General features: G+C 47.7%; 2 protein-coding genes across 3 annotated transcripts in view; one reads left to right on the top strand and one right to left on the bottom strand.

The window, feature by feature from the left end:
* The window catches only part of LOC146356375 (uncharacterized), a 980383-nt gene that overhangs the window by 103565 nt on the left and 859629 nt on the right, over positions 1-17189 (bottom strand). The window lies entirely within an intron of this gene.
* LOC146356386 (vomeronasal type-2 receptor 26-like) overlaps positions 1-17189 on the top strand; it is a 56862-nt gene that overhangs the window by 9901 nt on the left and 29772 nt on the right. For both annotated transcript variants that reach the window (XM_084841105.1, XM_084841104.1), the window contains exon 2: positions 8844-9135. In XM_084841105.1, the coding sequence (XP_084697231.1) occupies positions 8927-9135 (209 nt within the window). In that variant the 5' untranslated portion in view covers positions 8844-8926. The remainder of the gene's footprint in view (positions 1-8843; positions 9136-17189) is intronic.

The raw sequence follows: 17189 nt of genomic DNA, 5'->3' as shown, positions 1-17189 counted from the left end.
AATGCTTGTTTACTAAGTACCAACCTTACTGTACGCCTGTGAAACATGGACCATCTATGAATGCCACTCCCAACTTCTCGAAAAATTCCACCAATGCTTCCTCCGAAAAAATCTGCAAATTAGTTGGGAAGACAGACGGACTAATGTGAGCATACTGGAAGAAGCAAAGACCATCAGCATTGAAACCATGATTCTCCAACATCAACTTCGCTGGATCGGCCATGTTGTTCGAATGCCTGATTATTGTCTTCCAAAGCCGTTACTCTATTCCCAGCTCATGAATGGAAAACGGAATATTGGTGGACAGCAAAAGAGATTTAAAGATGTTCTAAAAGCTAATCTAAAAGAATGTAAAAAAGGTAACATAAGCATTGAAAACTGGGAAGCTCTAACTCATGAGCGTTCCAACTGGAGGTCAGCCTATATTAAATGTGCTATAGACTTTGAAGAAAGACGAGTACAAAGCGAAAGGGAGAAACGAGCTCAGCGGAAGGCATGTCAAGCAAACCCTCACTGTGACCGCCTTCCAGCTGGAACCTATGTCTTCGCTGTGGGAGGCTGTGTAGATCCACAAGATCACAGCACAATAAGTGTGATTGGGAGGGCTGGCAAAGGGAACAGGGCTGGGAAACTCCCCCAGGTAGTGTGCACCTTCATGCGGATAAGGAATGGGGAATATGTGGCTAGGGATGGGGGAGAATTTCTCCCCGAAGCTTCGGGGGGCTGAGTGCCAACGCGTTCGGTCCTCCGAAGGTTCGGGGAGAAATTCTCTGCCCCCCCCGCCAACCCCTGCCCCTCCCTGGGATGGGACTTACCTTTTACGAATGTCACTCCCGGCGGCGGGTCCCAGCGGTGGTTTGGCAGGTCTTCGTCAGGGGCGGGGGCGGCAGCTGGTCTTTCGACCAGCTGCCGCCGCCGCCATTACAAGAAAAGTAAAACAAAAAACAAAAACGCCCCTGTGATAGGCTACGTAACAATTAACGTAGCCTATCATGGCTAGATTTGCAAAGTCAGCCGTGATAGGCTACGTTAATCATCACGTAGCCTATCATAGGTGACTTTTTTTTTAAAAAAAGCGCGTATGCTAATGGCGGCCCCCATAGGGAGCCGCCATTTCCGTTCCTTATTTGGTCCCTGTAGTCTATGTAAAGATTTACGTAGACTACGGCGAAAATAAGGGCAACGCAAATAGCGTTGCCCTTATTTTCGCCATAGTCTACGTAAATCTTTATGTAGACTACAGCAACCAAATAAGGAACGCGAATGGCGGCTCCCTATGGGGGCCGCCATTTGCATACGCACTTTTTTCTTTTTTAAAAAAGTCACCTGTGATAGGGTACGTGACGATTAACGTAGCCTATCACGGCTGACTTTGCAGATCTAGCCGTGATAGGCTACGTAAATCGTTACGTAGCCTATCACGTTTTTTTTTTTTCTTTTGACGTTCGCGGCCGGGGAGACGGGGCGCTTCTCCCCGGCCTGAATTTTGGCCGGGTGAAGCGGGAAGCCTCCCCCCTGGCCTGAATTTCGGCCGGGCAAGGTGGGAAGCCTCCCTCCCCCCAGCCTGAACTTCGGGGGGAGAAGCAAAGCTCCTCCCCCCCACCACGAAGCAAGCTGCGAGACCAGGTAAGTGACTTTCGTCCATCCCTATGTGGCCCTGCTGATGTTCTCGGACTGCAACTCCCACCATTTCCCCCCATGGGCTAGGCCAGTTTGGGCTGCTGAACGTGCAGTCCAGTGCTATGTGGAGGGCCGCACATTCCCAAACACTGGTATACATCCGAAGAGATTTTCTTGATCTTGGCTCTTTTGTGTGAGTTTTTCGAATACAGGCCAGGCCAGGATCACCTTTCCCCCTTGCCAACCAGAAGATGGAGCTGCCCGTGTGACTTCTCACAAACATGTTTTTCCCCAGTTCTGCAGCTCGCTTCAAGGCACTCAGAGAATCCATGAAGTTGCAGCTGTGAAGCTTCCCCTGATCATTATCAAAAACATAGTGATCTATTCTGAGCCTTGCCAAAGCCCAAGGGATGTTTTGCTTTCTGTTTTCCTTGGAGACCAATGATGTAAACATCAGAATGAAAGGCAGCTCCAGGAGCCCTCTAGCACCATGCCTGAAAAGCTTGGTGCATAAAACATCTCCTGTGCTCCCGAGAGCCTGGGCTCAGATTTCGGACAGGCTGAGATGGCCATGCCTGTGGTGTAGTTTAGTACACCACTTCCCACCACTGCCTTCGGCTCAGAGTGGGATGTCGTTGTAAAGACCCTGCAGCCTCGATCTGGCAAGACTTTTCTCACGTCTTCTGATTAGCTGGCTGTGGGGGTGAAAGGAACGGTCACAAAGGAGGAGCAGCAGGAGGGAGGCAGACCCAGAATGACACAGTTGCTGCTGCTGTTGTTGCTCCTGCTTCCTTATGCAGCTGGTCAGCTGGAGAAGACAGACTGCCTGACCACTCTGAACAAAGAGCAAGAGTTAGGGTCCTATTTTTACTGGCCAGGAGACTACCTCATCAGTGGAGTCCTGTCTTCACAGTATTTCATGTGCAACGAACCATACGTTTTCTCTGAGTCCCCTTTAAGCAGGGTTGTCACGTAAGTGATGCTGATGATCTAATGCTTCCAAACTCCAGTAGTCCCCATTTATGGGAGACTGTCCATCTTTTCTGGTATCTCTGGTCATCCCTCATAAATCAATCTCCTGACTTTTTTTGCCACTCTGTCCTTTTTGAAGAAGAATTCGGAGCTTCATTAAAGTGAAGGCATCATTTAGTTCAGTACGCTCATGTCCGACTAGATCCATTGGGTTCCCCTGCATTGTTTCAGCCAAAGAACCAGCAGCCTCTTTGCTTTTAAATGTTGTGCTAAGACACAGGCTGGAGCTGGGGAGGTTCTTTCCTGGGAGTGGTCTGCAAATGTCCACATAGAGGTTCCCTCTCCAGAATAATTACAAGGGCCATACATATGCCTCTTGTGTTATTAATAGGGAGATCTCCCTTTCTTCCCCCCTCCTCCCCCTGAATATAATATGGCTTAAGACTATTAACATCCTTTGTACTATTAAGGACTGGTTCATATTCCAGAATGGCTGAGTGGCTGGTGTGGAAATTCTTTTTTATTTGAATGCCGGCTTAAAATGGGGTAAATACTAGACATGCCTTATATTTTTCTGAGGCATAGTATATTCTACACCTTCTTCCTTCCTAAGAGGACAAACTGTTTTCCAAAAAACGCTGTACAAACAGGAGAAATGATCCTCCAAAGTAGCCCATGTAACTCAAGTGGGAAAAAAAATCCAGACAAAATCTGTCAAACTGCAGGAGCTCACCTATCAAAATTAAACCTCCTAGAAAAAAAGTCATCTCTTACCAGTTCTACTTCAAAATTGCCACAGGCCATCATCAAATACATGTCTGCTACACTATGAAGATTCAGACTGGTCAGTTGAGGCATTTTCTCCATATAAGTAATAGAATCTACTCCCCACCCCAACCTCTGGTTATAAGAGAATACGATACCCCAATTTTCTCCTCCACAACTGGAATGCCACAGGAGAAAAGGCCCTTGTCTTTCTAGCCACCCACTGTGCTTCCTTTGGCTGATCTCAGGGTCTGGGCAAGTGTTTATGGGAGGAGATGATCCTTCAGGTAGCAAGGGGGGTGCTGGGGGGGCAGATTGAGCATTTGAGGACACCAAGCTGAGCTGAGGGGCTGTGTTTTTTTAATATAATGTCTGCAGTGAGCTAAGATGGCAAAAGCAAGTGCCTGTAACCTTCCTTTCAAGGTTCTACATGTTGTGTAAGTACTAACTATAAACGTTAAAATGTGCTTCATTTTCAGTTTCCACTTTGATGTTATTTCCAGTGGGTAAAAATGAGTTTTGTTGTTTTTGTTCAGTCGGTAAGTCGTTTCCGACTCTTCATGACCCCATGGACCATAGTACGCCAGGCCTTCCTGTCCCCCACTCTCTCCCGGAGTGTGCTCAAGTTCATATTCATTGCATTGGTGAAGCTATCTAGCCATCTCATCCTCTGCCATCCCCTTCTCCTTTTGCCTTCAATCTTTCCCAGCATCAGGGTCTTTTCCAGTGACTTTTCTCTTCGCATTAGGTGGCCAAAATATTTGAGCTTCAACTTCAGTATCTGTCCTTCCAATGTGCAGTCAGGGTTGATTTCCTTTAGTATGGACTGATTTGACCTCCATGCAGACCAGGGCACTCGTAAGACTCTCTTCCAGCACCACAGTTTGAAAGCATCAATTCTTCGGCGCTCAGCCTTCCTTATAGTCCTGCTCTCACAGCCATACGTTGCTACTGGGAAAACCATAGCTTTGATTAGATGGTCCTTTGTTGGCAAAGTGATGTCTCTGCTTCTTACTATGATGTCTAGGTTTGCCATAGCTTTCCTCCCAAGGAGCAAGTGTCTTTTAATTTCATGGCTACGGTTACCGCTTGCAGTGATCATGGAGCCCAAGAAAGTAAAATCTGTCACTGCTTCCAATTCTTTCCCTTCTATATGCCAGGAAGTGATGGGGACAGATGCCATGATCTTCATTTTTAATGTTGTTTCAAACCAGCTTTTGCACTCTCCACTTTCACCCTCAACAAGCGGCTCTTTAGATCCTCTAAACTTTCTGCCATTAGGGTGGTATCATCTACGTATCTGAGGTTGTTGATAATTTGCCCGGTAATCTTAATTCCGACCTCTGATTCATCCAACCCGGCGTTTCTCATGATGTACTCTGCATATAAGTCAAATTAGCAGGGCGACAATACACAGCCTTGTCGTACTCCTTTCCCAAATTTGAAACAGTCGGTTGTTCCATGTCTGGTTCTTACTATTGGTTCTTGAGCCTTGTACAGGTTCCTCAGGAGACAGGTAAGGTGGTCTGGTACTCCCATCTAGGGATGGCAGAGAATTCCTCCATGGATCTCAGGGAGGCTGAATGCCAGTGATCGGTTGCACCCAGAGGATACAAGGGAAAAGGGGAGGGACTCTCCCTAGTCCTTAAGTTCAGGGGTCTGCCAGTAATTCCCTTTCAAACGGGGACCAACTGTTCCAACTTAGGGCATAGGTACTCTGCTGCTCAGATCTAGTTGCTACCTGTAGAGTTGTTAAGTTGTAAAAGAAGAATAAAGCTTGGAAAGGAATTCCTTTGTCTGTGTCTGGACTTGGCTACTGGATTAGACTGAGAGAGGCCTCCAAGGAGCCCTTGACAGGGGGATTAGCCATGATAGGCTACGTAAGTACTTACGTAGCCTATCACAGCTGCAAGGACAACAATGGCAGCCACAGCAGCTCGGCTGTGGCTGGCCAGAAGAGCAGCTGCTGCCGCTGCCGCCGCCGCCGAATCCACCACATCCGCACCAGGTAAGTTCCGTCCCAGGGGGATTCCATGGGGGCAGGGGGGCAGGAGGCTGTTCCTCCACGGATTCCAGGGGGCTGGATTCTAAAGAATCCAGCCTCACTGGAATCCGTGGTGGAATTTTCTGCCATCCCTAAAACTGAACTTTTCCAGTCCTGTGGCCACTTTTGAGTGTTCCAAATTTGTTAGCATATTGAGTGCAGCACTTTAACAGCATCATTTTTTAGGATTTTGAATAGCTCAGCTGGAATACTGTCATCTCCGCTAGCTTTGTTGTTAGTAATGCTTCCTATGGCCCCCTTGACTTCACTCCTTGGGATGTCTGGCTCAAGTTCAGTCACCGCACTAGCATGGCTATCAGGGACATTCAGATCTTTCCTGTATAGTTCTTCTGTGTATTCTTTTCACCTCTTCTTAATCTCATCTGCTTCTGTTAGGTCCCTGCCTTCTTTGCCCTTTATCATGCCCATCTTTGCACAAAATGTTCCCTTGATGTCTCCAATTTTCTTGAAGAGATCTCTAGTCTTTCCCATTCTGTTGTTTTCCTCGATTTCTTTGCATTGTTCATTTAAGAAGGCCTTCTTGTCTCTCCTTGCTATTCCTTGGAACTCTGCGTTCAGTTGGACGTATCTTCCCCTTTCTCCCTTGCTTTTCGCTTCCCTTCTTTACTCAGCTAATTGTAAAGCCTCATCAGACAGCCACTTGGCTTCCTTGCATTTCTTTTTCTTTGGGATAGATTTAATTGCTCCCCCCTGAACAATGTAACGGACTTCCGTCCATAGTTCCTCAGGCACTTCGTTGATCAGTTCTAATCCCTGAAATCTATTCCTCACCTCCACTGTATATTCATAAGGGATATGATTTAGGTCATACCTGAATGGTTTAGTGGTTTTCCCTAGGTTCTTCAATTTAAGCCGAAATTTTGCAAGAAGTAGCTGATGATCTGAGCCACAGTCAGCTCCAGGTCTTGTTTTTACTGACTGTATAGAGCTTCTCCATCTTTGCCTGCAAAGGACATAATCAATCTGATTTCTATATTGACCATCTGGTGATGTCCACGTGTAGAGTCACCTCTTGTGCTGTTGGAAAAGAGTGTTTGCTATGATCAGCGTGTTCTCTTGGCAAAACTCTATTAGCCTTTGTCCTGCTTCATTTTGTAAAGCGAAAGCCATGCTTGCCTGTTATCCCGGTGATTTCTTGACTTCCCACTTTCGCATTCCAATCCCCTATGATGAAGTGGACATCTTCTTTTGGTGTTAGTTCTAGAAGGTGTTGTAGGTCTTCATAGAACCGATCAACCTCAGCTTCTTTGGCCTCAGTGGTTGGGGTATAGACTTAAATTACTGTGATGTTGAATGGTTTTCCTTGGATTCGTACTGAGATAATTCTATTGTTTTTGAGATCGTACCCCAGTACTGCTTTTCCCACCCTTTTATTGACTGTGTGTGCGACTCCATTTCTTCTAAGGGATTCTTGCCCACAGTAAGAGATATAATGGTGACCGGAATTAAATTTGTCCATACTTGTCCATTTTAGTTCACTGATTCCCAAGATGTCGATGTTCAATCTTGCCATCTCATGTTTGACCACCTCCAGCTTACCTTGATTCATTGACCTTACATTCTAGCTTCCTAAACAATATTGTTCTTTACAGCATCGGACTTTCTTTTCACCACCAGACACATCCACAGCTGAGTGTCCTTTCGGCTTTGGCCCAGTCGCTTCACTCTTTCTGGCGCTACTTGGAAATTCCCTCTGCTCTTTCCCAGTAGTATATTGGACACCTTCCCACCTGAGGGGCTCATCTTCCAGCGTCATCTCTTTTAGTGTTGTGATACGTTCCATGTGGTTTTCTTGGCAAGAATACTGGAGTGGGTTGCCATTTCCTTCCCCAGAGGACCACATTTTGTCAGAACTCTCCACCATGACCTGTCCGTCTTGCGTGGCACTGCACAGCATAGCTTATGGCTTCATTGAGTTACCCAAGCCCCTTCGCCACAACAAGGCAGTGATCGATCAGGACACAGCATTTCTTTGAGGCAACGTTCCCGAGCATGTAACACTTCAAATACTGTACACATTATAAGGACTATGTAGGTAATAATAAAAAATTGTTATTTTTATTTATACATACTTAAACAGCATGGATAAGAGGGCACAGTTAATCTTTGACTCCCCCTCCCCATACTACTCACTTCTAAGTCTCTGTGGGTGATATTCAGTAACAAAAGCTTGCAAAGCTAAAAGAGAAGTGATTTAGAGATAATTTTGGGGAAAGGAGAGAGTGAAGCTGAACTCAAGCCATAAGTGAAATCCCTTGAAACACAAAGAATGATAAAGGCAGGACGATGGAGACCCATAGATCCATGCATGCCCATGCCCCCACACATGGGCACACACAGAAGACCTGAAATTAGCATTTCTTCAAAGCATTTTGTTTACTTACTTTTAAATACGCCAGCCTACTTTAGTATCATTTCTTTGGTCAATACATACGCACTATATGTCCCTCCAGACATTTTTTAACAGTCGATATCCCTGGCAAATTGGGGAACTTTTTTTTTAATGGCTGTTGCCATTTTTATTTCCCACTAAAACACCAGAAAACATGGCATGAAGCAGAAAACAAAATGAAAACAAGGCCTACAATTGTTGTGGCATTACAATGGCTAATGACTTGAATACATGTTAAAAAGGGTTATTTAAAAAAAAATATTCCACCATCCCAGACAAAGGAGGAATAGGAAATCATGAATGTTTTAGACTTAAAAAAAAATAAAAATAATTCTTCACAATCTCTGATCCATACAAGGTCACTGAAAAATACTCCCCAAGTCACTTTGGACAGAGAAAGGGATTTGTTTACTTGCTTGCTTTTTCTCTTTATAGTGCTGTTTCTCTCCCCATAGTTCACTAATAGACCTGGAAAATTCATGGCATGTAAATGCAACACTTCTTCTGTCACCCATAATTTTCAAAAACATTGGTGAAACCATTCTGAATGATACCCCACCCCTATTACGATTTTACATGATGGAATGAATGTTTTTACTGATAAGCCTTAACAAAAGACAAGTGTGTTTGTATGTATGTGTGTGTGTTTGTGAGAGAGAGAGAGAGAGAGCGCGCGCGCAAGAGAGCAGAGAGATTATCTAAATATAGTCAGACAGACAGAAAGACAGACAGACAGACACCTATATCCTTGATCGTTGCCATCTGCCAGCATCTGCTCTCAAGGAATGTGGTACAAATGTCGCCATCTTTCCTTTCATCAGGTAAATGGATACTCAATTACCTTGCAACACAGGTATGTTTGCTGCCCCCTATGAATGTCCAAAGCATTATGTGATGATAGGCTACTCTGGGATTTAAGTTGCATGAAAAAGCATTTGGGGGTATAAAGAAAGAAACAGAGATTTGTTTTCATTCAATGGAGAATGACAGTACGAGGTGTTGCAGTTAATTTTTGTTAATTTTTTGCAGTTTCCAAACTACACGTTACTGGCACATCCTGTCCTTCATGTTTGCCATTCAGGAGATCAACCGGAACCCCAGGCTCTTACCCAATGTCACCCTGGGCTACAACATCTACAAGTCCTTCTTCGATGGAAGAACCACCTCCTACGCCATGCTGCAACTCCTTGCTGGGGGAGAAAGCATTATTCCACATTACAGCTGCGGGAGGAAGAATCACCTGCTGGCCGTCCTTGAAGGGGCTGAATCTGACCTCTCCCTCCACATTTCCTCCATGTCGAGCATCTACAAAATCCCACAGGTGTGAGAATGGGGAGCGGACAGGAGGCTAGGTGCATAGAAAGGGGAGCTGAGTACTGCCTGGGCTCAGTGCTCACTCTTCAGTCCCTGTGCCTCCTGGGCATAATGGTTCTGTGGAGTGTGTGTTGGAGGTGAGTCATGGCAGTGGTGGAGCTCTGGGATGGGTGGTCAGGCATCCCCGGGGGCAGGGATGGCAGGAGAGCACGGAACCTGTACTGGACAGCTTTTCATGTGATCCCCAGCCCAGTTCCTGACCCTTCCCGAAGCCTCACGTAGAGACGTGAAAACATCCATCTAAGGCAAAGTGCAACACGGAGGGAATCCCCTTCTTTGCGCTGGTTCTGCCATGCATTGGAAAGGAGGTTGCCTCTGACTTCAGTGGAGGTCTGAGTGCCCGTCTCTCTGTATAGGATTGCACCTTTAATCATGTCTTGAAAGGCTCTCCTATAAAGACATTGCAGAAAACAGTAGTGGCTGACAGGAACAAGAACCCTCCCCAGCAGTTTTTGCAGCCCCCACATGACTACCGCCAAGATTCTGCCCAAGAAGTTATGATGTCACCAATCTCTCTGTTGAAGGCACAGCCCGGTAGGGCATTTATCCACTATCAAGCCTACTCTGTGGCGGTGAGGGTAGCAAGGAGACAGTTCTTTTCCACCAGCATTGCACATCCTCAGTGTCATCCAGAGGAGCTTTTTCGAGTGGTTCACGGCCTGTTACATTCTGGGCCAGGGAGAGAGATGGTGGAACCCTCGGTAGCATGCTGTGACAAGTTTGCATGGCACTTTGAGGATAATGTCGCTCAGATTTGTCATGAATTGGACACCACCATTAATGCAGTTCCATTGGTAGAGGTGTTCAGAGCACCGTCTGGTCCAGTTTTATTGAATGAGTTTCAGTTACAGAGGCCTGAGGATGCAGACAAGGTGCTTGGCCAAGTCCGATCGACCACTTGTGTGCTTGACCCTCGCCCTTCATGGCTTATTAAATCAAACAAGGAGGGGATGTCTGGCTGGGTCCAGGAGGTTGTAAATTCCTCCTTGAGAGAGGGAGTGGTGCCTACCACTTTAAAAGAGGCGGTAATTACACCACTCCTGAAAAAGCCTAACCTGGACCCAGAGGATGTTAATAATTATAGGCCAGTGGCCAACATCCCCTTCCTGGGCAGGGTGCTTGAGCGGGTGGTTGTAGGACAACTCCAGGCACTGTTGAATGAAACATTATCTAGATCCATTTCAATCGGGCTTCAGGCCTGGTTTTGGAACGGAAACTGCCTTGGTCACCCTGTGGCATGACCTCTGCCAGGAGAGGGACAGGGGGAGTGTGACCCTGTTGATTCTCTTGGACCTCTCAGAGGCTTTCGATACCATCGACCATGGTATCCTTCTGGATAGGTTGTCTGGGTTAGGAGTTGGAGGCACTGCACTAAGTGGTTCCGGTCCTACTTGGATGGCTGATTCCAGAAGGTGGTGCTGGGGGATTATTGCTCTGTGCCATGGCAATTGTGCCATGGGGTTCCACAGGGCTCTATTTTATCCCCCATGCTGTTTAACATCTACATGAAACCGCCGGGGGAGGCTATCCGGAGGTGTGGGCTGAGGTGCCATCAATATGCAGATGACACCCAGCTCTGCCTCTCTTTTTCATCAAAACCAGGTGAGGCAGTGGCTGTTCTGAATCAGTGCCTGGGCATGGTGATGGACTGGATGAGGGCCAATAAACTGAAACTCAATCCAAACAAGACAGAGGTACTGTTAGTGGGTGGTTCGTCTGCCCAGCTTGGTGATATTCAACCTGTTCTGGAGGTTGTTGAACTCCCCCTAAAGGATCAGGTTTGCAGTTTGGGGGTGCTCTTGGATCCAGAACTGTCACTTGAGGCACAGGTGAACTCAGTGGCACGGAGCACGTTTTATCAGCTTAGGCTGGTATAACAACTACACCCTTTTCTGGACAAAGAAAGCGTAGCTACAGTTATCCATGCTCTGATAACCTCTCACCTGGATTACTGCAATGTGTTATACGTGGGGCTGCCTTTGAAAAGAGTCCGGAAACTTCAGCGGGTCCAAAATAGGGCAACAAGATTGTTAACAGGGACTGGCCTGCGAGCTCATATTACGCCAGTACTTTTCCAGCTGCACTGGCTGCCAGTCCATTTCCGGGCCAGATTCAAAGTGCTGGTGTTAACATTCAGAGCACTTAATGGCTTGGGGCCAGGTTACTTGAAGGATCGCCTCCTCCCATATGTCCCTGCGTGGACCTTAAGGTCATCGTCAGCGGCTTTTCTCCATGAGCCCCTGCCAAAGGAAGTGAGGCGGGTGGCTACTAGGAGGAGGGCTTTTTCTGCTGTGGCACCCCGGCTCTGGAATGAGCTCCCTAGTGAGGTTCACCTGGCACCTACATTGTATTCCTTTCGGCGCCAGGTGAAGACCTTTTTATTTTCCCAGGCATTTTAGTTTTCTAATTTTTTAGCTTTCCTGTTTTAAATCTGTATTTTAAACTCCTGCACTGCTGCTAGGTTTTATTGTGGTTGTATTCTTATATTGTGGTTTTAATGTCCTATATATTTTAAATTGTTTTATTGTGTGTTGTTGGGTTTTAATTTTTGTGAACCGCCCAGATAGCTTCGGCTATTGGGCGGTATAGAAATGAATTTATTTATTTATTTATTTATTTCTGTATTCATTTTTGTATTCATTCATTTACATTTATATTTTACTCCACATCTAGACAGATTCTGGAGTGGTGAACAATAAAAGATACAAGATAAGATAAAAGAATAAAACTCCATGTTAAAAAATATTTTTTAAAGAAGAGAGAGAGAGAGGGAGAAAGAAAAATATTTACAATACAACTGGATTGTATTGGTGGTCTGCCAGGTATCCTGACCTGATCCAAAGTTGTTTAGCTCTTTGTACACTAGTAAAAAAAACCCCTTAACTCTGACCTGGTATCAAATAGGAAGGCAGTGCAGTTCCCTCAGGAAAGGTAGCATGCTGAAGAGGGTCAGCTCCTGACAGCAGCCGACCTCCTGACTTCTGAACTATCACCAGCTTTCAGAGCAGCCTTGAGGGCAGCCCCGCATAGAGTGCATGGCAGTAATCCAGTCTTCAGGTTATTAGCACCTGTACCATGGTGAACATGCTACCCCATCCAGGAGAGGCGGTAGCTGGTGACCCAGCTAGGGATTTACAAAAGACACTTACCTGTTGTGAGTTATTTTGATGGTTGGGGGGGGAGGCGTTCCATCCCTCACCCTGGAATCCTCGCCGGGGGGGGAGGCAGTCCGTACCTCCCCCCCCCCCGGAATCCTGGCCGGCCGGCTGTGCTCCGCAGTGATTCTGCAGAGCCGCCGGCAGGCTCCGCCAGCAGCCGGACATCCGGCTGCTGGGTAGCAGGGACGTGAATGGCGGCAGCCATAGCTGCTGCCATTTGCGTCCCTGCAGTCAGCCGTGATAGGCTACGTAAATGTTTACGTAGCCTATCACGGCTGACTTTTTTAAAAACCACACACACGCAAATGGCGGCGCATTCCTTATTTTGGCACGTCTTAGTCTACATAAACATTTACGTAGACTAAGACGGTGAAAATAAGGGGAACGCAAATAGCGTTCTTTACGTAGCCTATCACAATTTTTGTTTTTTTAAACTGGAAATGGTGGTGGCGGCAGCCGGTCGGAAGACCGGCCGCTGCAGCCGCCACCGCCGAACCGCTGACGGAACTGCCACCGGAGCCGCTGCCGCCAGGAAGATCCGCCCAAGGTAAGTCTTGTCCCGGGTGGGGCGGGGGGGCAGGCCGTTCCGCCACCGATTTCGGGGGACCAAATGTGCTGCCATTCGGCCTCCCCGAGATCCGTGGCGGAATTTTCGTACATCCCTAGATCCAGCCGAAGTTGGAAAAGGACACTCCAAGGATACTATTGTGAACAAGCTACCCCATTCAGGAGATGCTGTAGCTGGCGAACCAGCTGAAGTTATCAAAAGACACTCAGCTGCAAGGACCAAGTGGGCCTGCAGGGACCATGGATCTAGGACTCCCCCCAGATTACAAACCTGATCTTTCAAGGGGAGTGCAGCCCCACCCAGAAGAGGCAATGAGCCTATCTCCTGGACTGGGGAACCACTCACCCACAGGGCTTCCGTCCTGTTCCAAATCCCCCCATTACTGCTCCCAGCAAATTCATACAGATGTTGAGCAATATTGGGGACAAGATGGTGCCCTGTGGAACCCTGTAGCTCAATTGCCAAGGGGTCAAGGAATGGACACCCAACATTACTCCCTCAAATCAGCCCTATAGGTAGGACTGAAACCGCTGTACCACACTTTTTCCCATGCCCTTCCCACAGAGTCGATCCAGCAGGAAACCATGGTCCATGGTACCCAAAGCCGATGAGAGATGGAGCAGAATTAGAAGGGTGGTACTCCGCCCTCCCTCTCTTGATATAGATCATCCAGCAGGGCAACCAAGGCTGATTCGGTCCTGTAACCAGGCCAACACCCAAAGTGGGTTTCTTTGCTTCTCATGTGGCCCCTTCATTGCTTTTATTCTTGAATAAGGCTCCTGTGTGCTCCCCAAGCAGAATCTAGAACATAGTTGGGGGCAGGGATATATCTATCCTTTCCAGTTGGCTCATGCAAGGCAGCAAGCAGGTCTAACATTCATTGATTGGTTCCTGAAGTGTATCACTCTTCAGTATTTTGAATGCATATAAAGGACCCCAGTGTTCCTCTTGGGATGCACCACAAATGGAGCTTGAGATATTTTTGCACTCCCCGTCCACATATTCTGCCTCATACTGACAGGCATTGACTTAGATAAGATGTATGTATGTATGTATGTATGTATGTATGTATGTATGTATATCCTGCCTTTTTCCTCTTTAAGGAACCCAATGCGAGCCCATAATCATCCCTCCATTTTAGCCAAAAATATCTGACCTTCATCCAGAAAACAAACTGATACTAAACTACCATAGCTTACTTTACTTTGCTTCCCTAGATCAGTTACAGAATTGCTACTTCTGTGTCTAGTGACAAAAGTCAGTTCCCTTTTATCTACCGCATGGCCCCGAAGGAAGAAACCCAGTATCCAGGAATTGTCCAGCTGCTCCTGTTTTTCCGATGGACGTGGGTCGGTCTCTTTGCTCCAGACACTGAGAATGGGGAGAGGTTCCTGGGTGCCTTGACACCCCTGATGATCAGCAGTGGGATTTGTGTCGCTTTCTCCAAAAGACTCCCACGAAATATCATACATCAAATATTCCAGATCGACCTTTCTTTCTTGGGGAAAGAAGTGAAGGTAATTGTTTACTATGCAGATTCTCACTATGGGTGTATTCCATTGATGTATATACAAAGAACACTCGAAAAGAAACCAACTGGGGCAAAACTCTGGATCACACCAGCTTTTCAGGACACTGACATCAACTTGTCTATTGCACCTTCTTACTTCCACTTCCTCCATGGTTCTTTGTCCTTCAGAATGAAGACTAAAATAATGACAAAATATGACTACTATGTGCCATTCTCCTCTTCTCTGGAACAGTTTTGGGATGAAACCTTTAAATGTTTCAGTTCAAGGCATGTTTTGTCCATGAAAATTTGGACAGGTTGCAGAGAGAAAGAGAAACAGGCGACCCTGCCCCAGGAGGAGATCGAGAGAGCCCTGTCTCAGGACAGCTACGTTGCTTACAGCAGCATCCATGCTGTGGCCCATGCCTTACATGCTGCATATTCATCCCAACCCAAGTGGATGTTGGTGGTGGGTAAAGGAGGAAGGCGGGAACGTCAAAGGCTGCAGCCCTGGCAGGTATTCCCTTTTCCTTTGGCAACACCTCCATAAAGACTCATGATGAAGATAACCAAACATGGGTTAGAGCAAATAATTGTTCATCCTGCATGGCAGTGCAGGCAGCCAGTAGACCCTGTTTTCTGCCACCATTACATGCTCATGTAGCTTCCCTCCTCCAAAAATCCCTTACAAATGAAGCCCCAGATCCATCGAGAACCAGTTTTTTGTGTGAAGCACCATCAGGATACAATCTCTTGACTTTGCAGTCAATGTAATGTTTTTGCTCTAGAAGACCCATTGGGATCCATTTCTCTGATCAAAGACTTATGAAGTGCACAGGGAGTTTGCAGCAATGTGCCCAATTACATGTCCTCCTAATAAAAGTGAGCAGTGGAGGATGGGGTATGATGACCAGGTCGGTGCAGCCTGTGGCAAATAGGGATGTCACAAGCACCCACCTTCACGTGGGAGGCCAGCAGACTCCCCTCACCCAGCCGCCTTGACCCCGCTTGACCCATGTGGCGCTGACAGTAGGGGTGTCCGAAAAGGGTGTTCCACAGGTGGGGTGAGGCGATCCGTTCCTTCAGCCGGAATCCTCGACGGGGGCGGGGAGGTGATCTGTTCCTCCACCCGGAATCCAGCCCGGCCGCCTCTGCTCCATGGCCAGACCACCAAGGCGCCAGCCAGGCCAACCCGCAGTGGTGCCTCCAGCCGCTGCCCGGCTGGGGCGGACGCAAATGGCGTCCTCCATTTGCATCCCTTTGCAAGCCCGTGATAGGCTACGTAAATATTTACATAGCCTATCATGGCTAAAGTAGGTGTCAAGGTGGAAACTGAGCCAATAGAGCCCCTAGAGCAGTTCTGATTCTGAGGAGGAACAGCAATCCGTGGGAGAGGAGCCAGCTCAACCCTGACAGGCGCAGCAGCTGGCAGAGATTCCTCCTGCCAGCATTCCTGAGATAGATAGTGATCCTAGATGTGAGAAAGTATGGGAACGGGGCTTGCTAGATGCTTGACTCAGGGAGCGACGAGCGACGGAGGGTGCGGAAAGGAGGTGTAGTGCCCATTTGGCGCAAAAGCAATGATTGCGTCCCAAGGACCCAAGGGAAAGAGGGAGGTATTCTCCCTAGCACATAAGTTCAGGGTGTTCCCGTGATTCTCCTTCAAACGGGGATCAACTGCCTACTCGGAGCATAGGCCACTCTGCTGTTCCTTGCTTAGTCGCTGGTGATTAGCATCTGAAAGAGTCATTAAGTTCTAAAAGGATTAAAGCCTTGAAAAGAATCCTTCCGTCTGTGTCTTGAGTTGGCTATTGCAGTCAACTGAAAGAGGCCACTAGGTCACTCCTGAGAGCAGGGACGCAAATGACATCGGGGACGCCATTTGTGTCCCTGCTTTAGCTGTGATAGGCTGCGTAAATATATACGTAGCCTATCACAGGCCGGCGTAGGGACGCAAATGGTGGCCACTACGACGGCCGCCATTTGCGGCCGCTGCAGCCCGGCAGTTGCTGGAGCCGCCGCCGCCACCAGAGCCGGAGCAGGAGCTGGAGCAGCAGACAGGTAGGCTCCGTTTTGCGGGGCTTTTGCAGGGTGGAGGGGTGTGGGGGTCTGTTCTGCCACGGATTCCAGGGGGCCGAATTCACTGGAATTTGCCCCCCCTGGGATCCATGGCGGAATTCTCTAACATCCCTAGCTGACAGAGCTGGCCACTGAGCAGCTGGGAACAGCCCCGATTTCTCACCACCACCATCTCAACCACTCTCACTCTCTCCTCCTTGCAAGGAGGAGATGGCAAGTGTGGCTGGGGCATATACAGCACTGGGGCCTCATCTTGACCTGTCAGCTGTCAAGGAAGCCCTTACCAGCTGGCATTGTCTGGATGAGGCCTCAGCACACCAGCCCCTCTAGCCATCATCTCCTTGTGAAGAGATGATGGCTTGCTTGCTGGGCCCATGTGTAGGGATGTACGAATTGTCTACCTTCCGTGCCGCATGTCTTCCACAGTTTGTGGCCCGTGCTCTGTACCATCGTTCGCAAGCCCCCGGAATTCTCCTCTTTTTTTTCCACTCCCAGAATTACGAAGATAAATCCGTACCGACAGCCATAGTTCTGCATAACTTCCGTAAGAAAGGCTATTTTTCATAGATATTTATGTATTTTTCCCCCTGCCCTGTGACATGCAGTAATTACTTTCAGCCAAAACACTTCCTCCTCCTCGGGGCTTCCCAAAACAAGGCTGCCCTAGGTGTCCCTGAGCGATGCAC

The sequence above is a fragment of the Heloderma suspectum genome, chromosome 2 (assembly GCF_057233095.1).
Source record: "Heloderma suspectum isolate Gila_16-S chromosome 2, 16-S_ref, whole genome shotgun sequence".
NCBI lineage: Eukaryota > Metazoa > Chordata > Lepidosauria > Squamata > Helodermatidae > Heloderma > Heloderma suspectum.
This window is presented reverse-complemented; position numbering and strand designations above follow the sequence as displayed.